The sequence below is a fragment of the Drosophila nasuta genome, chromosome X (genome assembly GCF_023558535.2).
Source record: "Drosophila nasuta strain 15112-1781.00 chromosome X, ASM2355853v1, whole genome shotgun sequence".
Lineage (NCBI taxonomy): Eukaryota > Metazoa > Arthropoda > Insecta > Diptera > Drosophilidae > Drosophila > Drosophila nasuta.
Window position 1 is genome coordinate 28,408,260 of NC_083459.1, and position 24,113 is coordinate 28,432,372.

Below are 24,113 nucleotides of genomic sequence, written 5' to 3' on the forward strand. Positions count from 1 at the left end.
TTCCGACTTTAACTAATTGCATTACAATCTCCGGCTTCATCAAACTATTCGAGCGTAATTCAAAACATTGTAATACAAATGTGAGAATCATGAATCATTTTTTTTTTTTTTTTGCATTTTCACCTTGATTTCGATTTGTTTACACCTGGAGGGAGCAGCTACAAATAATTAAAACTTATGGCCCATTTGAATTCATACGGAGCGTTAACAGCTGCACGTGGAATCTGATGATGATGTGTGTTTGTTATTCAACAATATTGAATAATTGCAAAATAAACATGAAATGCTCTATTTGGTGCTGAACGACACAAAAGTTATCCTAGTTTTGCTTTTGTTTTTTAACTTCTCGAACGTTGTAAATGAAGTAAAAGTAGTAATTGATAATATCAATAAAGCTGTTGTAATCTATATATTCTTGAGGTAGATTCTGGTTTTCAATGTCTTTCTTTGATAGTTTTGCAAAGAGTAAGATCGAAGTAAGGTTTTTCATATATTTCATGGTTTTTGATATTGCATTTAAATTTAGTAACTAACAATCTACGTATTCTATTTCTCAATATCAGGATCTCAATATCGTTGCATTTAAATTTAATAACTATAGTTATAACTATCTACATATTCTGTTTCTTAATATCAGGTTCTCAATATCTTTCAAACTTTTTGATAGTTTTCTTTGTCGAAGTAAAGTTCTCAATATCGTTCAAACTTTTTGATAGTTCTGAAAATTGCATTTCAACTTAGTAACAATCTACGTATTCTATTTCTCAATATCAGGTTCTCAATATCTTTCAGACTTTTTGATAGTTCTGCAAAGAGGAAGATCGAAGTAAGGTTTTCAATATATTTCAAACTTTATGATAGTTCTGAAAATTGCATTTAAATTTAGTAACTAACAATCTCCATATTACATTTCTCAATATCAGGTTCTCAATATCTTTCAGACTTTTTGATAGTTCTGCAAAGAGGAAGATCGAAGTAAGGTTTTCAATATCTTTCAAACTTTTTATAGTTCTGAAAATTGCATTTCAGCTTTCTCCATATTTAATTTTGTTAGTTACTACAATGAAATGCAATTATCAGAACTGTGTGAAATATATTAAAAACCCTGAATTTGATCTACTTCTTTGCATAATTTTTTAACAGGGCATCAGCTCCTAAACGTTATTTGCATTGCGATTTGCGACATTTGCTGAAAAACAACAATCGCTTGCATTTCCCCAAGTAAATAAGCAAATGAAAATGTACTAAATACTTTTTAATATGTAAATGCATATTTGTATTTATATAATAAGAGAGAAGTGTGAAGGTTTCGCCTTGCCGCTTATCTGCAAAAACAGACAGAGACGACAGTTCCGCATTGCTGCAGTCAATGAAATAGCATAGAGCTTTACTACACAACGTAAATAAATAGAAACTCGTAATCAATTGCAACCGTGACACGAGAGTGCAGTTGAAAAGCTCACGCGTGACTATCGGAAGCTTTGATCGCACACGATTGCAGCACGAACGAAGACCGAGGAACGAAGACCGCACAGAACGAACGCGTGAAACGCACGTTCAAGTGACTGACTGAGTGACTGATTGAGTGAATGACGAATTGACGGACAGTTGGAGACGAGAAAACATGACGAAACATGACATCCGTTTGTCAGCCAAATCAAAAGCAAACTGCACTTTGAGAACTGTGAAACTGGAAACTGGAATTGGAATTGAAATTGGAACTAAGAATGGGACACACACACACACACACAGTGTGACCGGGACTTTTGGGACTTGCCACTCACACGCGTAGTTCGAGGAAACTTCACTGTTGTTGTTGTTGTTGTTGTTGTGTGCTGAACGTGTGAATGGCTTTTTGATTGCCGGCGGCGGTGGCTTAAAAGCCGCCAGCAATTTGTGAGTCTCATTTTGGTCGCTGCCTCGTTATTGTTTTTTTTTTTTTTTTTTTGGGTTCTGTTTATTTATGTTTGTTGTCGTTGTTGTTGTTGCAGTATGTGTTGTTTTTTTTTTTACGAGCTTAGCCTTGATCATGGCCAAAAGCTGTCACATTGCGGCTTTATGGCTGTTAAGCTTCACTTATTGTTGCTGCTGTGCTGTGCGCTGCATGACAAATGCAATCTTAAACTGAGATCCAGACTGAGAGGGAAGCTAATCAACAATGCACGGCCACATGGCTGGCAGACAGTGGAAACACATGTCGAACCACGGTCAGAAGGACACAAATATACATGTACAGACATGACAATATTATATTGGTCACTAGGATTCCCAGTTACAAGTTGACAGCGCCTAAAAAGTGTGTCATGTGAAATGAAGTAGCAAGCTATGAGAGAAGACTTGACTGAACTTTGAGAGCAACCGGAATTATAGAAGAAATTGCATATAAAAAATACTACAAATCAAATCATAGGACTAAGAAATTTATTAAAGAAATTGTATATAAAAAATACTCGAAAAATCTTCTAACTTTGAAAGGATAAATACTAAAAGGAAAAGAAAACACTAACTTTGGAATGAAATTGCAAAATTGAATGATTAACACAAGGAAGAAATTGCTTAAATAAAATCTATATAAAAATACTAAGAAAGGAAATTCCAAAGTTAACTTTAAGCATGGGAATAAGAAAGTGCATACAGAAAAGATGTACAAAAAATACTAAAATAAAATACTAATATTGAAAGGAAACTTCAAAACTGAAAGATTAACGAAATTGGTTTTAATTAGAGGAGTAAGATATATCATTAAAAATATCGATATAAAAAATAGTACAAAAAAATACTAACTTTATTGCATAAAGAATATCTACATAGAAAATACTAAAAATATAAATGAAATACTTTGAATGGAAATTGCAAAATTGAGAGATTAACAAAATGAACATTAATTATAGGAAGAAGTTGCATAAAGAACATCTATATAAAAATACTAAATTTGAAAAATTAACAATATTAACTTGAATCATAGGAGTAAGAAATTGCATAGGGAAAATCGATATAAAGAATACTAAAATATGTATTATCAATTTAATCTAAATCAGAATTCACTCTCACTTTGTACTCCCAACTTTGAAAAGAAATCGCAAAATTGAGAAATTAACAAAATGAACATTCAATAACTTTAGCAGAAAATGCTTAATTCGCTTGCTCTTAAGCTTTGCAATTGTATTAAGTCACTTTATTGGGGAGAAATGTCTCCAAGTGCAGCAATTGCATCAACCTAATTGCTTTGACCCACTGCCTTCCAAAAGTGGACAAGTTACTTCCACGAAGCAAACTTCCACAGACAGACTGAATGGCGACAACAACAACAAGAACAACAAGAACAAGAAAAAGAAAAAGAATAAAAAGAAGAGGAACATCAACAATGGCAACAACTTGAAGAAATACGTGGACACATTGCTCTTGTAATACATTTTTTATGGCTACATAAGCTATAAGACGTCTCGACCAGCGAATGGCAAATGGTTTAACTCAGCTTGTCTTGTCCCCAAAGCGACCTCTCTCCCTCTCTCTCTCTCTGTCTATCACCCTCTCTCTCCCACTTTGCTTCCCCCTCTATTTCCTACCAAGATGCTACTCATACTTTTGCATTGATTTTCTATTTTACTACCCTATAAACGGAGTTAAGAATGGGCACATCAGTGCGTTTATGAAACTTAAGTAGGTGAAGGTAAAGAAAAAACCAAAAGAAAAGTCTCTAAAGGATTAATACAATAAGTAATAAATATTTGTATACAATGAAAAAATGTGATTACTTTACGAGCAAAGCTAATGAAGACATCAAAGTATGCAACAGACAATAAAAGCCATAAAAAAAACCAGTAAGATTTTGTACTTAAAGCGGACTTTTATGCAAATGTTTCAAGTATAATTTTATGGTTTAATGAAGATGTTAAGAAGATGTCGGAAATAAATAAACAAGTATGCTAAGCTATACAAAGAGTTAAAAACATTGAAATTGTGTCAAAAAATAGACAATGAAAACATTTCAATGCACAAATTTTGTAGAATTTGATCAAAAATGTTGTCGTGAAATTCTTTCGAGATGTGTTTCCCTCTTTTCTTCACATCACTTGGCATTGAGTGAGGAAGCGTATCTGTAATTCGTTGCATGCCATTAGTTGGATTCGTGCTTGATGTTTGTCATTTTATTGGCATTGCGGTTGGCTCCGACATGTCTGCTGCCGACTATGGGATGGCATGAACACTGAGCACTGAGCGAGGAAGGGACAATTGTAGGGGGGGGATGGAGGGGCGGGGGCCTGTTGTCACAGTTAGTTGGTAAGTTGGCGATATTATTGCTGTTATTGCTGTCGTAACCATTTTTAGTGCAGACGTCTGCAGAATTATTGTTGGCCTAGCCCCCGAGACAGTGGCTCCTCTTCTTCTTCTCCTCTTCTTCCCTCTCAGCCTGTCTGTCTTCTCTTTCTCTCTCTCTCTCTCTCTCTAACGATCATAATCATAATCATTAGTATCAGATCTAATCGAATGCAAAATTGTTATAGGTTTTTAAATGAGGACAACGAATGCAAATGCGAAATTGATTAGTCGTTGAATTGTCTGCCAAATATAGTTGCATAATTTTCTATAATATAATAAAGTATACATTATTATACTTTATGCTTTATGCCAAGTTTTAAGAACTGATAATATACTTCGAGGTACTATTTTTTACACAATGCCAATGCATTCAATCCGTGTCAAGTCGAATCAAGTCGCGTTGAATCATTCCTTCCTGTGACCCTCGTTTATACATGTATGTGCATTATCTAAAGCAAAATTCAACATGCGAAAAAGTCGAGAACACATATTGGAAAGGAAACAAGATAACTTTTTCAATGTATAAATAAATATTTGAGAATGCGAACAAAAAAAAAAATAAATATATAAATAAGTCGCCTCACAAGAAAATATTATTGTGTGGATATCCCAAAAGAGTAAATACAAATAAATGTTCGACCAAAAAAAAAAAGATCTTATCGCTCCTCTCTAAATACACGCAGATTAACATTTTGGAATGTTGGCCAAATATTATTTGCGATACGTTTACAAAGATTTCCAAAGAACTTCGTGACGTTCGCGTATCAAATTCAAATGAGTAACCAACCAAAAAAAAACCGAAAAAAGGAAAAACATTCATATGGTAATAAACACAAATTCGCTAAATAAATGAGTGATTCCTCTTCAAGGAATCCATCAAACGATAAATTGTTCGGGGAATTACTTTTTATTTTAGCAACATTTTATCATCACATTAGGCTATTTGAAAACTGAAGTTTACTAATTTTTATCGCCCATATCAAATGCTAAATGATTTGTTGCTGTTACAAAACGAATTCTGGTCGGCAATAAATATTCAAGTATTTAGATTGAAATAATCTTTTGATAATCAAATTATGACATATTCATTCGCAGATGTTTTCAATTAGTTCTAGCATCGTCAATATGCATATTTAGTTAAGATCGTATAACTAATTGAATCGAATACATCTGCAGAGAAATCTCTCAAGTTGCTCTTCAAATGCTAATGGAATCCACATGCTACTAGATCAAAAAGTTTCTCTCTGTAGATCTGTGTGTGTGTGTGTGTGTGTGTTTATAACATCATCTTTATAAATAATCAATATTCATTTTTATTATATGGTAATCGAAGTGTCTAGCAACAACAATAACAATAACTACGACAACAACAATGACAGCAACTAAATTCCAAACAAGTTTCGCACATTAACAAAAACAACAATTGCAATGACAAAGAAAAAAAAACGTTGTCGATGTTGTTGTTGTTGTTAAAATAGTTGTAGAGATGCTTGTTGTTTTTGGCTATAAAACGATTTTGTTGTATTTTGCAAAAGCAAAAGCAAAAATAAAAATAGCAAAACCAAAACGTATTAATAATAATCAATGTCAGTCAATTAAGATACAGACATCGAAATGCTCTACGACACCTGAATACCCTACAAAAATATTTTGATATTGGATAAGAATAAAGAGCGAGCTGGGCAAGATCGAAGTCGGAAACTAAATAAATTCATAGATTCAATGATTCGGTAAGTTTAAGTTTCAATTTAACTTTTAATTTAAGTTTAACTTTCAGTTTAACTTTAACTTTCAGTTTAACTTAAACTTTCAGTTTAACTTTAACTTTCAGTTTAACTTTAACTTTCAGTTTAACTTTAACTTTAGCTTTAATTTTAAGGTGAAGTTAAATTTTTCATTTCAAGTAAATAAAATGTGAAACAAAACAAATTTTAAAAGTTTAATTTTAAGAAAAAAGAGTTTAAAGCAAGGCAAATCAAATTTAAAACCTTTTTAGCTTCTTGTAATTCGATAAAAGTCACTTCAAAAACTAAGGTCTACAAACTATTTTCATTTAAACTGAAAGTTAAAGTTAAACTGAAAGTTAAAGTTAAACTGAAAGTTAAACTTAAGGTAAAAGTTTAACGTAAATTAAAAGTTAAATTTAAACTTAAGCTTACCGAATCATTGAATCTATGAATTTATCACTGGCATCTTTTTTTTGTCTCTAGTAAAGATATTTTGCTACAAATTTTAGAATTCAAAATGCTTGTCAAGAATTTCCTATACAAATTAACTATTGTATTCTTATTGTATATCAAAGAAGTTGCTAATTTTTTCTAACTTTCTAAGAATTGCTATCAAATGTATTCCAGGGCATTTCCTATGATATATTATAGGGTATTCTGAATACAATAAATAGGGTCAAAGTCAAGTTGAGACTAATAGTTACCATCGTTTAACCCTACAACAAAGTGTCTTGCAAGTTCGAACTTGTTCTTAACTAGGGGCATAGTAAATTAATACAGGGTATTACAGCTAACCGGTTGTGGTTGGAAAAAAGTTTGAAGAAAAAGTCTCGCTTACCATTTTGTGTTATTGGCCCAATTGCTCTCGCCGATAGTGTGCGTGGCCAGTGAATAGCCGAAAAATGTATTCTCATGGCCGTATTTGACGATCGGTTGTCGCTGCTCCAGGTTAAAGCACTCGATGGGCACCAGAGGAAGGTTCAACATGGCGCTCAGCATGCAGATGAGTCGACACCAGCGAAATGCATCGTTGCTGATGCTGCTCCTGTTGGACATTTTGCTGTCTGTTCTTTTCGCACTGACTATTAACATTTTGTGTGTGTGTGTGTGTTATTTTGAATTTGACGCTTCACGTGCAACCGGCACAACGAACAACAACAAACAACATGCAGCGTTGCAACAATTTCCAATCACTGCAGGTTGTAAAGCCGCTTAACCTTCAGCGACGCAGCAGGGGATTAGCGGCTGCGTCGACAACAACTGCGGCAGCGACTGCGACTGCGGCGCTACGCTCAACAGGTAGTCGACGTTGTCTTCGGTGTATTCAGGTGCGTTCCTCTTCTTCTTCTTCTTCTTCTGACTCTTCTGCTGGCTGCTTTCCAAGTCGTTGTTGTTGTTGTTGTTGATGTTGTAATTGCTGCACTTGTTATTTGCTGTTATTTTGTTTCTGCTTTAATTTGCTGCTTCACTTGACCTTTTTCACCGGCACCAACAAACAAAAAAAAGCGCGCAAAACTTTTTGTTTGAAAACAACAAAACTCAAATTACAAATTACGCAAGGTTCATTTCGTTTGCGCTATTACTATTTTTTTCATTTTTTGCATAACACACAAAGTCACATTGATAATAAAAAAATATCGCTTATCACTTGACAACAAACCAAAAAAAAAAGAAACACGGTTAAGAATTTAATTTTGGCTATACCGCTTTTCGTCGTTTCGGACACCGCTCGTTTCGTCGTTTCGTCGTTTGTCGTTCGGCAGACACGCGCGAACACGTCCAAAGCAATCGGCAATTACGTGATAATAACATTCGCGGCACTTACGCACTCAGGGTGACCGCAATTGCGTTTTTCAAAAGCACCTATTTAAAGCCAAACACTATACCGAATATACCACTTTCACAATTCAAAGCGCGCACCTTATTACACAGATTTGGTCACACTGCACTCACCCCGATTAATATGCTGTCACTGTTATCGTTAGTCCAAAGCTGCATGGCGTTGCCAACTGATGGCATCTGTTTTGCGTGAGTTGGCAACGCTAGAGCGTGCCGTTGTAAAACTGCGCAGGAGTCTGAAAACGAAATGAGAGAAAAGAAATCAATGAAATTTCCCATTCACTTGTGAAATTGTGTAGAGCTTAAACAACATCCAGCATCAGCAGTTGTATTATTTAGCGAACTAAAAAAGGTGGTAGAAATGCAGCATAATCAAAAGTCAATTACTAGACACATTGAAGACAATAGTTATTGATGGCATTGTACTAAAAACGCGTTCTACTGGCCAAATAGCAAACAAAAAGAACAAATAAAAACACAAATCGATAAATCTGTGTGTCTGTGTGTGTTCGTGTGAGGAGGCTGTCAACACAATCAGGAAATTCTTTTACATTGAGAAGAAGAAGCAGAAGTCGTCATGTCTTATGTGAGTATTTTGTTGCATATTTTATGGAGAATTATCGCTCATGATGTGTGTGTGTGTGTACATATATTTGTGCGTTTCTGTTTAACCTCTTGCAGCGCTTGAAGGCCACCAAATGTCCAACGGACGAACTTTCGCTTACGAATCGTGCAATTGTTAATGTTGGCGATTTTCCCGACGATGTCAAGTGAGAGACAACTCGATATTTTCATGAAATTGCCAACAAATAACATTTGAATTATTCTATACTCTAAGGTATGCAGATATTTCGCCTGCACCGGGACAACACTTTATCTTTGCGCTAGAGAAGACCGTCGAGGTGCCCAGCGGCTATGTGGGCTTCTCCTTGGTGCAGCGCAAATGGGCGATGCTCTCAATCAATCAGGAGCTGGAGGTGCGACCCTATCGCTTTGATGCCAACTCCGATGTCATAACATCTGTCTCCTTCGAGACGGACTTTTTGCAAAAGAAGACGTAAGTTTCAATTGTCCGCTTGCATGGGTATGTGTGTGTGTGTGTGTGTGTGTGTATAGTGGGGTTAGATAAGTTTTAAAGTGGGGTTAGGTCGAAGGACGACCTATTAAAAGTGGTAAATATATATTATGCACTCTAATGCTAATGTTAGTTAAAGTTAATACTTCAGAGAATGACATAGAGATATTATAAAGCAACTTTGGGCAAGGGATTCTGCTCAAAGTCTGTGACATGTATCGTAAATGTTTGCTAAAGGGTTCAAAGACTATGCGAAGATATGATCCTTGAAAGGATGGCCAATTAGGAAGCATAGGACAGCTAATTAAGCAAAGAATTCTCACTTTAAGTTTGTGACAAATATTTTAAACAATTTTACTGACTATTATATTGACTACTCCCTGATTTTAAATGGACAATTACTGTAGAATACATTTAAGACTCAACTTACCTTAACTGAAATGCTGCCTTCATACTTTAGCGTCTCCCAGGAGCCTTACGATTCGGATCAGATGGCCAAGGAGTTCATTATGCAATTCGCTGGCATGGCACTGACCGTTGGCCAATCGCTCGTCTTCAACTTCAAGGACAAGAAGCTGCTGGGTCTGGCTGTCAAGTCGCTGGAAGCCATCGATCCCAAGAGCCTTGGCGAGGGCAAAGAACCCGCCATGCGCAATGTGCGCTTCGGTCGCATCCTTGGCAACACGGTGGTGCAATTCGAGAAGGCCGAGAACAGTTCGCTGAATCTGCAGGGCAAATCCAAGGGCAAGGTGGTGCGTCAGTCCATCATCAATCCCGACTGGGACTTTGGCAAGATGGGCATCGGTGGCCTGGACAATGAGTTCAATGCCATCTTCCGTCGGGCGTTCGCCTCGCGCGTCTTTCCACCCGAGCTGGTCGAGCAGCTGGGCTGCAAGCATGTGAAGGGCATTTTGCTCTATGGACCTCCCGGTACCGGTAAAACTCTGATGGCCCGCCAGATTGGCACCATGTTGAATGCCCGCGAACCGAAGATAGTGAATGGTCCGCAAATTCTCGACAAATATGTGGGTGAATCCGAGGCGAATGTGCGACGTCTGTTCGCCGAGGCCGAAGAGGAAGAGAAGCGTCTGGGACCGAATAGTGGATTGCATATCATCATCTTTGATGAGATCGATGCCATTTGCAAGCAGCGTGGCTCTGTGGCGGGCAACAGCGGTGTCCACGATACCGTGGTGAATCAGTTGCTAACCAAAATCGATGGCGTGGATCAGTTGAACAACATTCTGGTGATTGGCATGACCAATCGACGCGACATGATCGATGAGGCGCTGTTGCGTCCCGGACGTCTTGAGGTCCAAATGGAAATCAGTTTGCCCAATGAGGCGGGTCGCGTTCAGATCCTGAATATACACACCAAACGTATGCGGGATTTCAATAAAATCAACGACGATGTGGACAACAAAGAGATTGCATCGCTCACCAAGAATTTCAGCGGTGCTGAGCTCGAGGGTTTGGTCCGTGCCGCCCAATCGAGTGCCATGAATCGTTTGATCAAGGCCGATGCCAAGGTCACCGTGGATCCCGAGGCCATGGAGAAATTGAAAGTGAATCGCGATGATTTCCTCCATTCGCTGGAGAACGACATTAAGCCAGCGTTTGGCACCGCCCAGGAGATACTCGACAATATGTTGGCGCGCAGCGTCATCAATTGGGGTCAACCGGTTAGCAATCTCCTCGAGGATGGTATGCTCTATGTGCAACAGGCCAAGGCTGCCGAATCGAGTGGTTTGGTCTCCGTTCTCATTGCCGGTGCACCGAATTCGGGCAAAACAGCATTGGCCGCCAAGCTGGCCAAAATGTCCGACTTCCCATTCGTCAAGGTCTGTTCCCCTGAGGACATGGTTGGCTACACCGAGTCCGCCAAGTGTTTGCACATTCGCAAGATCTTCGATGATGCGTATCGCAGTACGCTCAGTTGCATTGTCGTCGACAATGTGGAACGTCTGCTCGACTATGGTCCGATTGGTCCACGCTACTCCAATTTGACGCTTCAGGCGTTGTTGGTGCTGCTGAAGAAGCAACCACCCAAGGGACGCAAGTTGCTCATACTTTGCACCTCCAGCAGACGGTAAGTTGAAGTCCTTCCCTCGGGATAATCTTTGATATACAAGTTACATATCACTTGCAGGGAGGTGCTGGAGGAAATGGAGATGCTAACGGCATTCACATCGGTGCTGCATGTGCCGAACCTTTCCAGTCCCGAGCATGTGCTCGCCGTACTCGAGCAGTCGGACATCTTTAGCAAGGGTGAAATCCAGGCCATTGGCAAGAAGATGGCAGGCAAGCGGTAAGCTAAGCCTAACTCTTTGGCTTCAAATTCTTCCTTAATTCATATCATTCTTGTATTTATCCCCTTACAGCGTTTTCATTGGCATCAAAAAGCTTTTGGGGCTGATCGATATGGCACGACAGACGGAACCATCGCAGCGCGCCATCAAATTTCTGTCCAAGATGGAGGAGGAGGGCGGACTGGATATGGTGGCACGCTAGAATAAGAAGCAGAGACAGAGTGTATTCCATATATTCCGTAAATAGAGCAAAATTGTATTGCGATCTCAATTATTAGCGTCTAAGTGAACAAAACCCGAATATGAGCAATGTTTAACTCGTATATATCGATATATACATATATATATATATATATATTCCGGTTTATCAATCGTATCAAATAATCCGCATAAAAAATGACTATAGAAATGCGCCTACTGCTTGGCATCATCATCAACTCAATTCCGTTTAGTTAGCTACCGTGTTCCATTCCAATATGTTCCTAACCTCACAAACACCCAATAAGAAATGAACAAATTTGCGATCTGATCTCTGAATGAAATGAAATCGACAGAAATGTGAGACCTTGTGACCTGATTTGGCATTGCGGCTGGTGGTATAAATAAAAAAAATATATTAACATACATACATATAATATATGTATTCTGCAGGTCGTGATTCTCGCTGCTTGAGAGAAACACTGGCCTGATTAGTACAAAACACAAAAAGGATATTAATTGATAAATAACTCGTACATGCAATCGATAATGTTAACAAACAAACACACCACAAAATACACCTATAAATAATTATGCATTTTGAAGAAGCTGCATTCGATTTGTTGTTGTTTAGCGCGTACGTCTTGTTTTCAATATCTTTTTTGTCGTGTCTTGTTAATAATACTCTACTACTACTAAATTTAAAATCAATTTCTTTCTTGTTAATCTTAAGATTTTTTCCTCAGAATAGAACACCAACAATTTTAGGAGACGTTAATCGATGATATCAAAGGAAAACAAAACGTTGTTTAGCTTGCGAAAAATAAAATTAAACATACAAAAAATAAAACAGAAATATTTAAATCGAATTATACATGATAATTATTACGCATATTGTTAATCGCCAATGTTAAAACTTAAATAAAGCAAAACACGGCTCTAAAAAAAAAAACAAAATGCGTTTGAGTGTTTAATAAACGAAACAGCTGGGAAAAGTTTGTAAAATATTCTAAGCTATTCTAGTGAAATTTGTAGAAGTATAGATTATGTTTATAAGCAACATATCAGACATCCTTCCCACTTTCATAGCTAAAGAGGAACAGATTGATAGATAGATAGATAAACTATTAAATTGAGAGAATTACAAGAATTGCTTATCTTAATTTCGTGACTTAAGACTTAATCTTGAAATACTTTAACATATTTTATTGGTAATACAAAACGAAAAAAAGAGATGCTTATAAAATAGTCGAAACAAATTCATTTAGAGATGCTTAACAACTAGATCAAAAGTTGAAACAAATTCATTTAGATTGAGCCTACATTAGCATTAGAACAAATTATAGCTAAATTGTATCTGTGGCACGCAATAGTTTGTGGCACGTAAATGAGGCAGTGTTAGATAACCGTGCGACTGTGATTCAGCGACAATTTTCCACTGCGCACTCGACGCTGCAAGCGCTGCAAATACAAAATGGAAACCAATATTAATGAACTGTTTTTTTTTTTTCAAATCAATCCTCAATCAAAGAGTTTGACTTACCCGATTGAAGACGTCACGCATGATGCGATTGCTGCGACGGCGACGCTCCTCGCGTTCTCTTTGCTGTGCGGCCAGCACCTCGGGCAGATTCTCGCAGCGTTTGTTCGTCATCGCCTTCATCTCTCGCGTCGAAAAGATGCGCACTTTGGCTGTGGAATGATGTGAGTGTTGTTGAATTCAAGACGATCAGTTGATGATTATATGGATATGAGGTGAAGAGATGGCAAGAAGTGTGCGATGAGTAAGGATATTTTGCTCTAATCAAGTTGTGACACCTTAATTGATGAGAGTCTCCAGGGCAACGCAGTATCCTGGGTAGTTGTTCATTTATCTTGTGGGGCACTATTCTATAGTTTAACATAAGTCGTATTTTCTTCTGATTCAGCATATTTATATGTTCCTAACAGTCACAGATTTATCAGAATATACAGCTTTTGTTACATCCTCGTGATACGGGTCTTCATTTTATCCTTTTTTCTAACTTTAAACGTTATATTAACTTCCATTCAAGTATTTGATTTTATCCTTTTTTTAAGCCTTATATTTATATCAAATTAGGTATTTGATTTGCTCCTTTTATCTAGCTTCTCTTGTAGTATAAGTTGTGTTCATTTGTCGAAGATATTTTCCCTTTTATAGATTCATTCAGCATTCAAACAGCATCTTACCAGGGGTTTTTAAAACTTAAAATTACAATAATCTCTTAAACATAATCTAAATGACATTTTCTGAAGATACGTATAGCTTAGGAAACCCTTTTGTACAGGGTCTCAATAATAAAACAAGTTTAATGCTTATTTTATACATATTTACTATGAATACTGATTAAAAAAGTCGCTGGGAATGTGGGAGTTTAGGGGTGAAGGAAGTCTGCTAATTTCCAATCTCTTGCCTATTCACTTATAATAGCGAAAACTACGCTCTAAGTAAGCACTTCTAATTGTCATGTTCTGAAGGTAAAACTAAACAAGTAAAAGGACAATTACCCTTTACGGTAATTTCATTTAAGAGTCTCACTGTATTTCACAACTAAGTGCACATAACGGACACTTTACTCGCTTAATTTATCCTCCAGCAAAAGCGAAAACCAATAACAATTTTGCTTTACTGTCATTTCACTTAAGAGCCACACTGTATTTCGCTTAATTTCTCATAAAAGTAAAACCAAAAGGAAAAACTTAACCTAGCAATAGAACAATTTAGCTTAACGGCCACTTCACTTAAGAGCCACACTGCATTTCAAAACTAAATACATAACGGCAACTTTGCAAGCTTAATTTCTTCTCACAAAACCTAGGCAAGCAATATCACAATTTCGCTTAACAGTCATCTCACTTAAGAGCCACACTGTATTTCACAGCTAGATGCACATTACGGCAACTTTACTAACTTAATTTCTCCCAACACAAAAACATAACCAAGAAGAAGGTAAAATACCGATACTAATCATTCCCTTAACAATCAATGTTTGCGTCTCTTAATCCAGAATTTTAGGGGGGTGTAGCTTAACAAGTGGATGGATCTCACTTACCGGTAACTGGAGGCGGCAGCTGCTGCAGCCGTCTGTCGATGGTCTCCACGCTGTGTCCCTCGATGAGTTCGTCGAGTTCGCGACGTCGCGCATTGCGCAGCAACTGCATCTCATTGAGTATCGCCTTGCGCTGCTTCGACTTGGCACAGAACTCTGGTCGCGCACGTTGCAAGTAATCCTGAACCGTCAACGTTTCCGTGAGTATTTGCCCCACTGCATCATCATCATCCGTATGGCTGTTAAATTGCAGCACATAAGCGATGCCACGCGGACGAACTTGCAACAATTGTTGTTGCTGCTGCAGTTCGAGTTGTTTGACGGTGTGATGGCGACGTTGTCGCTGCAATTGCTGTTGCAACTGCAACTGCTGGCATGCCACATCGTCGTACTGATGTGTTGTTGTTGTTGTCGTCGTCGTTGTCGTTGTTGCCTCGCAGGCCGTTGCCATGCCCATCGGTATTGACATCTCCGAGCTGAGACACAACAGCGATGAACTTGTGTTGCTGCTGCGTTCAACGGTGGCAGCAGCAGCAGCCACTGTTGCAACACCAGCAGCCGCTACAGTTGGTTTAGTTGCTGCTGTGGCTCTTTGGACTTCCTGAGAGTTGACTACCTGATAATAGATGGCGCCACTTTCATTACTAGCGGTTGCTTGAGCGTATTGCATTTGCACATAGTGCGGCGGATGATGTTGGTGGTGGCGGTGGCAATGTGTTGGTGGATGCAACTGCAAAAGGAATATTGTTGAAAGTAGTATCAAATAAATATTAGATCAACTTACATGACAGGCAGCATGAGAGGGATGCTGCTCATAGAACAATTGCTGCTGTTGCTGATGGCGCCGAAAGAGTTGCTGTTGCTGCTGTTCGCGACGCTGTTGCTGCTGATTTTGATAGTGGGCCAAAAATTGACGCTGTCGCTGTTGGACAAACGAGCAAACGCTCTCGCTGCTGCCCGAGTGACTTAATTGCGGCGTTGCCATTTTGCTGCGTTGCTGCTGACGAGCAACTGTTGTCGCTCTGTTCTCAATTGCAACAGCACCAACAGTTGCTGGCACTGCAAGTGCAACATCAGCAGCTGCTTCAATTTGTATAACTTTTTCAACTGTTTCTGAAGTTTTTCTAGCTCTTGGTTCTATGCGAACTAATTTATCAGCTGTTGATGTTCTTGCTGTGGCTGTTGCTGCTGCTGCTGCTGCTGCTGTGGTTGTTGCATTGTCTTCGCCTGCAACCACGTTTGCTGTTGGCATCGAAACTGGCGTCACAGGCGGCGCTGGCGGTGCAGGCACAGGCAGCGATGTCTTACCTCCTTTCTCTGCACTTTGTTGCTCCAACTCCTGCTGCTCTGCTTCCCTTGACGACTGCTTCACTTGCTCCTCACTTCCTCCTCCGCGACCCCCGCGATGCAACAACTCTTGCAGCGCATACAAGCGTCGTATTTCGCCTTCAATCCAATCAATTTGTGTGCGTCGCTCCAGCGATAGATTGTTTCGCTGCTGTCGCTGCAGCTGCCTTTGTTCGTACTCAATCTCGCTTTGGGTCATCGGATTGAGCCACTCTTGAACCGCAGCCTGCTCATCGGGCTCCTGATTCGCTCGCTGCACATTGATCTTCTGGGTGAGCAGCTCGTTGGATGCCGCGCTGCTCGTCGAGGCGTAACTGCACGGCTCCATTTGCTGTTCGTTGGTGGGCGTGGCAAGGCGTGTCCTCGGCGCTGGCACAGGCAGCGACAACAGTTGCTGCTGCTGCTTTGGTAGCTGTTGCTGCTGCTCTGGCTGCAAACTGCGACTGGTATTGGTGGCCACGTCCTGCCTTTGAGAGTTGTCTGAAAAAATTCAATTTATTAGTTGCTAATTTTTATTCATCTTACTTAAAACTGATTAGTTTTCGTTGAGGAAACATAGTAAAAAACAAAATACAAGCTTTTAACTTTGGCAAATTCAACATAATTGTGTGTCTTCTGAAAATATACCAAAATATATACCGCAAAAATACTAATATACACCAAAAGTCATATTTGGTATTGTTGAATTACTAAATTCGAAAGTATCTAATCCCAATTGAAGTATTTCATAAATAACTACATTAATACTAGATTTAATATAATACAAGTGAGAAAGCTACAGTCGATCGTGCTTTTGAATAAAAGCAAAACAGAACGGTATTATTTTTTTTAAATACATATACCACAAAAATACTGAAAATATACCACGTGTCATATTTGGTATATTTGCATAGTACTACTTTCAAAAGGCGATATTAATTTTAACACATATCAAATTAGTATACCATAAAAATACTAAGCATAAACCGAAGGCTATATTTGGTATATTGATAAATTCAAAATATATCATGTACTAAACATTCTAGATTGTCAGCCAAAGCAGCTAAACTAAAACATAATACACCACGAAAATACTAAAAATATACTGAATGCTATATTTGGTATATATTTGGACGTACTACTACATTTAAATATACCATAGAGATGAAAATATATACCAGATTGTCAGTCAAAGCAACTAAAACAAAATACACCACTAAAATACTGAAAATATACTAAATCCTATACTTGGTATATATTTGGACGTACTACTACGTTGAAATATACCATAGAGATCAAAATATATCATATTGTCAGTCAAAGCAGCTAAACCAAAACATAATACACCACGAAAATACTGAAAATATACTAAATACTATACTTGGTATATATTTGGACGTACTACTACGTTGAAATATACCATAGAGATCAGTCAAAGTAGCTAAAACACGATTGCAATAGGCGTAATTTGCCATAGAAACGAATTTCTGAAATAGCTTATTTAATACTAGATTTAATATAGTAAAATAAAAGTACCATAAAGTCGTAATCCCCATACATGAATTTTATACAGATCGTACAAAAATCAAGTCATAAATAAACGCTAATTAATCTGTATAAGCATATAGATAAAGTATATAAATGATACACACCTTTAACCGGATTTTCGTGATGCTCCGTTTGCTGAGCCTGCTCCTTGCTCCTCTGACTGCGAGCATGAGTGCTGCTTTTACTCCCGCCTCCGCCGCCGCTGCTGCTGCAGACCAAATCGAGACCAACGAGACGCTTGATGATGTCGCGAGCCAGTTGCTTCTTTTGGCCACTGCTCAGGCTGCGCTTGTTGACCAAAGCACAGAGCAGATCGATGCCCAGATCGACATCGTTCTTGAAGCCAGAGCTGCTGCGCAACGAGCTGCAGGCAGAGGAGGCTGAGGTGGAGACTGAGACGGAGGGCTCTTGATTCTCCTTGTTGTGCTGTCTCCGTCGCTGGCTAAGCTTCTGCTCCAGCTGTGCTGCATATTCCCGCTCCTGACGCTTCAACTCGGCGTCGTTCAACGATTGCGACTGCTGCTCCTGCTGCAGCTGTTGATAGCTGCTGCTGCTTCGGCGACTGCTCTGACTTTGACTCTGACTCCGACTCTGGCTGCGTCCTGTGCCCGCGGTGCTTGGCCTGGAGAGATTGGGCTGATAGTCAAAGCTGCTGGCCGCTGAGGAAGTCACACAGCTGTCACGCCTGGAGCTGGAGACGGGCGTGGACCGCGGTGCACGTTGCACAAACGTGCTGGAGGCCAGTGGCGGTTTCTCGACGCGTTCCTTCTCCAGTTGCAGACGCTTCAAATCCGTCTCGGATTGATTCGCACGCTGCGTTGCCTGCAGTGGCTGCATTGCCGCCTCCAGCACCGAGCGTTCCAGTGTACTAATATTACTAGTAGACATGGCACGCTCGCAACTGTTGTTGCTGCCCATGCTGCGATGATAGCCCACATCGGCAGCGGGATCCCATTCCAAGCGTTTGTGCGATTTGAGCGCAGATTCCGGAGTTTGTGTCTTACGTGTGTGCATCTGTGGTTGTGTGTGCGTCTGCGTATGTGTGTCCTTTGTGGGCGTGCGCAAATCCTCCACAGAAACAGAGCAGCTTGACTTTACTTTTGATGGCGGCGGCGGCGGCGGCAGCTGCTGCTCCTCTTCTTCTTCCTCCTCCTCCTCCTCCTCATTCTCTTGTTGTTTCTCTTGTTGCTTATTCACCATCACGATGGGAATATTCACAATTTGTACGGCAGCTGCTTCCCCCGCCTCCGCCAACACCCTGCAGCTGCTGTTGTTGTTGGCGGTGATGTTGTGTTGCGTACACGGCGCGCCGACGCTGACGCCGCTGCTCGCTGGCGATGCCGACGAGAGCATCATGAAGCGTTCCAATTCCGTTTCGCGCTCATTCGCTATCTCCGCCAGATATTCTCTTATTTTCGGTGTGAAACGCGACGATCTGGCTTTTCGCTCATAATTATGCTTTTTATTATTATTATTCGACATTGTTTTTTAACACACAAAAATAATTGAGGCATTGCCGCCGCGACGCGTTTGAATTTTAAATGACACTCACAGTAAATACGGGGTGCGTAGTTAGTGCAAACAGTGTGACCACACACACAGCAAACAAATGACGCGTGGTGTGTACACATTGACATTCGATAACAGGCGCGAGCGATAACAATCAGCCTGTTATTTACTTAACAAATACAACAAGAAAAATGTTTGCGCACAACTAATATTGCCAGATAAATATTTTTTTACATTTATTAAGTAAAATGTGCCTGTATCATGTTATGTTAAGCGGACAATGTTAAACTTAGCATAGCTCTGTTAAGATTAGCACACTTTACAGGCAAGTCACAAAAAGTGTGCACACTTGAATATTTGACTGCCTATTGGTATTTAGTTGTGCTGATTATGTTAGACTTAACAGAGCGCTGCAATTTACATAACAAAAATGCTATGATTTGAAATTATTAAATTTAATTGCATGCAATATAAAACTGGCACGTTATTGGTAAAGATCTATTGAAACTTTATTACTCGTATTTAATAATAGCTCAATATTGTTTGGGGAAAACACTGCCGACATCGCCTATCGATAAATGCAGCTAATCGTTGACTAGCAATCGATATCGTTCGAGCGGCATAAAACAATCAAGTTTGGTCACGACTATATAAAAATACAATATGCTCACAACAATATGCCGAACAAACGCCAAATGAAATAAATCGAAATAAATAAATAAACCAAACCATAATATATATATATATATATATAACTATGTATATAATCTTATTATCGATTGTTGTTGCCGCAGGCAATTATTATGGAATCTATATTGCTAAATACAGAGACATCGATCGAAAAAAAAGCACATGACGAATTAGGATTGAAATTTTTGAATTTGAAATTCAATTTGAAAATTTTTAAATGCATTTGGATGTAACAAATTATGATGTATATATATATATATAGATAACTGTATATCTCTATGTATATAGTAATGTAGTTTATGTGTGGGTTTGAGTGTTGGTGTTTTTTCTTTTAGATGCGTGTGTTATTTTGTTTAGCTCCCCATCCTTTCATCACTAATTCATCATGCAATCCAACACACGCATTTGTTGTTCTTGTTGTCGTCTGTCTCTCTCTTTTTGGTGCTTGCTGAGATCCAAAATACGAATAAAATGCTCGACTTGCTTTTGAGACTATTTGCTTGAAGGAGGATGCTCTTTAAATATTGATGTAATTGTTGTTGCTCTTGTTGCTTATTATGGCCACCGTTGCATAATTATGCTTTATACATCATAATCATTTGACTTTTTGTTTCGCAATCACATCACGTTGTTCGTTTCATAAATGACTAGGCCGAAGAACTTCTCGCGCTTTCATCTTCTCTCTCTCTCTTTCTCTCCTGCTTTTAACGCATTTGCATCTGCAGCTGTCGCTGTTGACCGCGATCGTAGAAGAGCAAATAAGCCGGAACACTCAACACCTCATCGATGGTCACTTCACGCACAATGGTATCCGAGGTATAGAACCAGCTAAAAAGACAAAGAAAAATACATTATAAGTAACTTTAAACATCATATTTTTAAACAGAGTAAAAGTTCACTTTTAAATTTCTTAATTCAATATAAGAAAAATGTGAAAAAGATATGCATTTTTGCATATTAAGTTAAAAGTTTGAATTCTATACTTATTTTTAAGATTAACAATCAAAATTGTAAAAAAAAACTAATTTGAAATTTAATTTAAGAAAAAAAAAGATTTCTAAAATGTGGAATTTCAATTCAAGTTATTAATTTTTGAAATATTACTTGAAAATTTTAAGCATAAATTGAAGGAATTGTTGGAATGACCATATATTTAATCACAACGATAATCAGAATAGATAAATATATGGTATATTTTAAAGTTTAATAATAACAATTATAATACACTAATACGATTTGCAGTTCAAATTAAAAATTTCAACATTAGAGAGATATGCTACAAGTTTTAAAAATACAAATGGAAATTAAATAACGATTTCACAAGTTGTTATTTTAATAAGGAAAACAAAACTAATAAAAAAGCTACAGTCGAGTGTGGGCGATACCGCAAAAATACTAAAAATATGCCAACGACAACATTCGGTATATTTATATAGTATCTATTGCAAATAAAAGCAAAACAGTGCGGTATTAATTTAAAAATATACCGAATCAATATAGCGGAAAAATATTGAAATTGATCAAAATGGTATATTTGATATATTTGTATAGTACTATATTCGCTTAATACATCGGCTATATTTGGTATATTAATATAGTAATATATAATATTTAAAATATACCATAAAGTGCAAAATATACTATATTGCCACTCAAAGCAACGAAGACTTATATATTTCCTTAAGTTAATACCCTCTTCTTCTATATTTGGTATATTAATATAGTAATATTTAATATTTAAAATATACCATAAAGTGCAAAATATACTATATTGCCACTCAAAGCAACGAAGACTTATATATTTCCTTAAGTTAATACCCTCTTCTACTATATTTGGTATATTAATATATTAATATTTAATATTTAAAATATACCATAAATTGCAAAATATACTATATTGCCACTCAAAGCAACGAAGACTTATATATTTCCTTAAGTTAATACCCTCTTCTACTATATTTGGTATATTAATATAGTAATATATAATATTTAAAATATACCATAAATTGCAAAATATACTATATTGCCACTCAAAGCAACGAAGACTTATATATTTCCTTAAGTTAATACCCTCTTCTACAACATACTTCACTCAAGTTTAACGTAAGCACCTGCCATGCAATGTTATCTTAATCTTACGGAGCCCGAGCTCAGGGATACGAATTAAGCGTTGATCACCGCCCCCTTTCCTACCCCATGGGTAGCTAAGTTTCCACTTACCGATGCGCATTGCGGAGCGAGCCGCGACGATAGGTCACAAAGTGTCCGCTGTTCGCCTCGCCGGAGTGCACGACGACAGCGAGCAGGCGATACAGATTCTTGGGGAACATGGCGCCGAATCCTTCGCCGCCAGCGCCGCCACCATTGTTCATGGGCAAACTAGAGGAATATAGCGACATGGTTGAGCCCCAAGGTGTGCCGGCCTATCAAAGTGAAGATGCATTAAACAACTTGCTTGGCAATCGATTAGATTAGATTAGATCGCTGACTCACCTGACTATTCAGATGCGGCTGCACAAAACTGTACGGTGCCATGGATAAGCTCTCGGGGAAGTGCACGTAATCCTGACGCTTGCACACCTGTCCCGTGGGCAGCCAAACGGTGCGTGCAATGTGAATGCAGAGGCAAGCGGGCAGCTTGGCAAACGTCACCGATTTGGTGTGCATCGTTGTCTCATTGCAGCTGTCGCACTTGACATCGCTCAGATCCTCCGACGTGATGTATTCGCTGAGCAAGTGTCCCAAACTCAAACCCGAGCGACGTTGCGTCGGCAAATTGAGCGTAATGCTATCGAATTTATCGTAACGCACCGCCGACTTGGAGCCGCAACCGTTGCACACAATTTGGGCACCCATCGCACCCTGAAACGGATGCGCCACCTGGCTGGGCATCATGCTCGACCAGATGGAGACACGTCCGGGACCGCGATTGAGACGCTCCAGTGAGCGGCATGAGCTCGACACCCGGCGATTGAGACCCTCGCTGTGATTGGGATTGTTGTGGTGCTGTTGCTGCTGATTGTGGAGTTGTTGTTGTCGCGGACGGGACAATCGCTCGCCACCCAAGATGGGAGATGCATTGCCCTGCTGCTGCTGAATGGGCGGCTCTATGAAGTCCATGGCCGCCAGTGCCGATTGATAGCCAAAGGGTGAGTTGCCCAAAAAGGGATTTGTGGCCACGCCCGGTGTCAAAGCATCGGCTGCCGAGTCGCGTTCACACACCGAGGCTGGGGAATCGGGTGTGTGCGCCTCGGAGCGCACCAAACGCTGCAAGCTCGTCGACTCATCGTACTCCATGTTGAGGAAATCGGTGAGCATGGCACTCGACGGTCGATTCGGTTGATCGCCAATGCGTTGATGATGTTGAGCGCTCCCACCACCTAATCCACGCTGATAATCGCCATCCAAGTCGAGCAGATCATGAGCCACGGGCGTCGGTGGCAACAGTGCATCCGATAGACAACCCATTTGCTGAGGACGTGTTGCCTCCTCCTCCAGCGATGACAACAGCACATGGAACAACTCGTGGGCATCGTGCTCCTCCTGAGGAATTACCCAACCCAGTGTGTTTAATGCACGCAGCACAGCGCCTGGCGAATGGGGATCACCCCGGAGCGTCGCATGTGTGCCATTGACCACCTCCAGAGTGCTCAGCATCGAGCTGATCAGACTCTTGCGATCCGGTGTGGCGCCATTGTAGAGCTGCAGCCAGGCAATAAACTGTGGACAGGCAGCCAGCGCCTGCAGCAGCGTGTTGAGGAAGCAGGTGCGCCCAAAGTTGTGCAGTCCGGCGATTTGGCCGCGACGCTGACGCAAGCGTGAGCCTGTGGAATGAGGGAAAGTGTGACAAATTTGAGAAAAATGGTTGCCAATTGGGAATTGCGCTCACCTGAGGGACCCCAGAAGACAAAGGCGCCCACAACGGCGGCCACTGTGACGCCGGCAGCCATCAATATCTTTTCGCTCTCCATGCTTCAGCAGTGTCACTCGGCTGTGGGCTGCGGGGGGTGTTGCAGAGGGGAAACGGGGTTTGTTGCACACACACACGGTAATTGCGTCTACCACATTGGTTGGCATTCACGTACACCGACACACACACACATACACTCGTCTGGAGTCTTTTGTTTAGCGCTTTTGTTATTGTTTTTTGGTTTCTTTTTTTGTGTGTTTTGGATTTGGTTGCGAAATTTAAATAAGTTCCGAAAAAATTTCTTCTATACTATGGTGTCTGTCTGCTGTCTGATGTTCAGCTGGATGGCGTTGCCATCTGTGTGGCGGTCCACACTGTCACCTTTAACTAACGATCTGGCAGTGCCAAGCACTTGTAGCCAAGTATGCAGCACACACAGCAGATCCAAACAAAATATTTAAAGCATACTTGCAATGCAATTAAATTGAAAAACTAAATAAAAATTAAGTACAATTTTAATATATTTAAAAGCATTTATGAAAGAATTTTTGCAAGCAACACATAAGTAACAGAAAAGATATGTGGCAACAC

The 24,113-nt window shown here is 39.5% G+C and overlaps 4 protein-coding genes across 5 annotated transcripts in view; 1 reads left to right on the top strand and 3 right to left on the bottom strand.

The window, feature by feature from the left end:
* Nucleotides 1-7,828, bottom strand: part of LOC132795456 (integrin alpha-PS1) — a 68,196-nt gene extending 60,368 nt beyond the window's left edge. The window contains exon 1 of one of the 2 annotated variants that reach the window (XM_060806162.1): nt 6,886-7,828. In XM_060806162.1, coding sequence (XP_060662145.1) covers nt 6,886-7,139 — 254 coding nt within the window. In that variant the 5' untranslated portion in view covers nt 7,140-7,828. The remainder of the gene's footprint in view (nt 1-6,885) is intronic. The other variant, XM_060806163.1, reaches the window with a different exon arrangement.
* A 311-nt stretch (nt 7,829-8,139) lies between these two features.
* LOC132795458 (vesicle-fusing ATPase 1) lies at nt 8,140-12,405 on the top strand. Its single transcript, XM_060806165.1, has 6 exons — nt 8,140-8,472; nt 8,568-8,656; nt 8,725-8,943; nt 9,422-11,050; nt 11,111-11,269; nt 11,343-12,405. Exons 1-6 carry the CDS (start codon nt 8,464-8,466, stop codon nt 11,470-11,472), a joined length of 2,235 nt encoding a protein of 744 aa, XP_060662148.1. The 5' UTR covers nt 8,140-8,463; the 3' UTR covers nt 11,473-12,405.
* A 6-nt stretch (nt 12,406-12,411) lies between these two features.
* On the bottom strand, nt 12,412-19,059 carry LOC132795457 (centrosome-associated protein Alms1a-like). Its single transcript, XM_060806164.1, has 5 exons — nt 17,518-19,059; nt 15,324-16,366; nt 14,543-15,269; nt 13,012-13,160; nt 12,412-12,929 (listed from the first exon to the last, which is right to left on the bottom strand). Exons 1-5 carry the CDS (start codon nt 18,893-18,895, stop codon nt 12,867-12,869), a joined length of 3,360 nt encoding a protein of 1,119 aa, XP_060662147.1. The 5' UTR covers nt 18,896-19,059; the 3' UTR covers nt 12,412-12,866.
* Nucleotides 19,060-19,683: 624 nt separating this feature from the next.
* LOC132795459 (ubiquitin carboxyl-terminal hydrolase 30 homolog) lies at nt 19,684-23,883 on the bottom strand. The gene is made up of 4 exons (XM_060806166.1): nt 23,502-23,883; nt 22,106-23,436; nt 21,833-22,035; nt 19,684-20,440 (listed from the first exon to the last, which is right to left on the bottom strand). The coding sequence occupies exons 1-4, from the start codon at nt 23,581-23,583 to the stop codon at nt 20,317-20,319; spliced, it is 1,740 nt and encodes a 579-aa protein (XP_060662149.1). The 5' UTR covers nt 23,584-23,883; the 3' UTR covers nt 19,684-20,316.
* Nucleotides 23,884-24,113: the final 230 nt, after the last annotated feature.

Bases quoted from the DNA above. Each gene is read 5' to 3' on its own strand.
- LOC132795457 (XM_060806164.1), bottom strand. From the start codon at position 18,895: ATGTCGAATAATAATAATAAAAAGCATAATTATGAGCGAAAAGCCAGA. The intron at 16,367-17,517 runs GTGTGTATCATT...GAATTTTTTCAG, and splicing joins TCACGAAAATCCGGTTAAAG to ACAACTCTCAAAGGCAGGAC. The intron at 13,161-14,542 runs GTAAGTGAGATC...ATCATTCCACAG, and splicing joins GCTGCCGCCTCCAGTTACCG to CCAAAGTGCGCATCTTTTCG.
- LOC132795459 (XM_060806166.1), bottom strand. From the start codon at position 23,583: ATGGAGAGCGAAAAGATATTGATGGCTGCCGGCGTCACAGTGGCCGCC. The intron at 23,437-23,501 runs GTGAGCGCAATT...CTCATTCCACAG, and splicing joins TGTCTTCTGGGGTCCCTCAG to GCTCACGCTTGCGTCAGCGT. The intron at 22,036-22,105 runs GTGAGTCAGCGA...TCACTTTGATAG, and splicing joins AGCCGCATCTGAATAGTCAG to GCCGGCACACCTTGGGGCTC.
- LOC132795458 (XM_060806165.1), top strand. The intron at 8,944-9,421 runs GTAAGTTTCAAT...TTCATACTTTAG, and splicing joins GACTTTTTGCAAAAGAAGAC to CGTCTCCCAGGAGCCTTACG. The intron at 11,051-11,110 runs GTAAGTTGAAGT...TATCACTTGCAG, and splicing joins CTTTGCACCTCCAGCAGACG to GGAGGTGCTGGAGGAAATGG.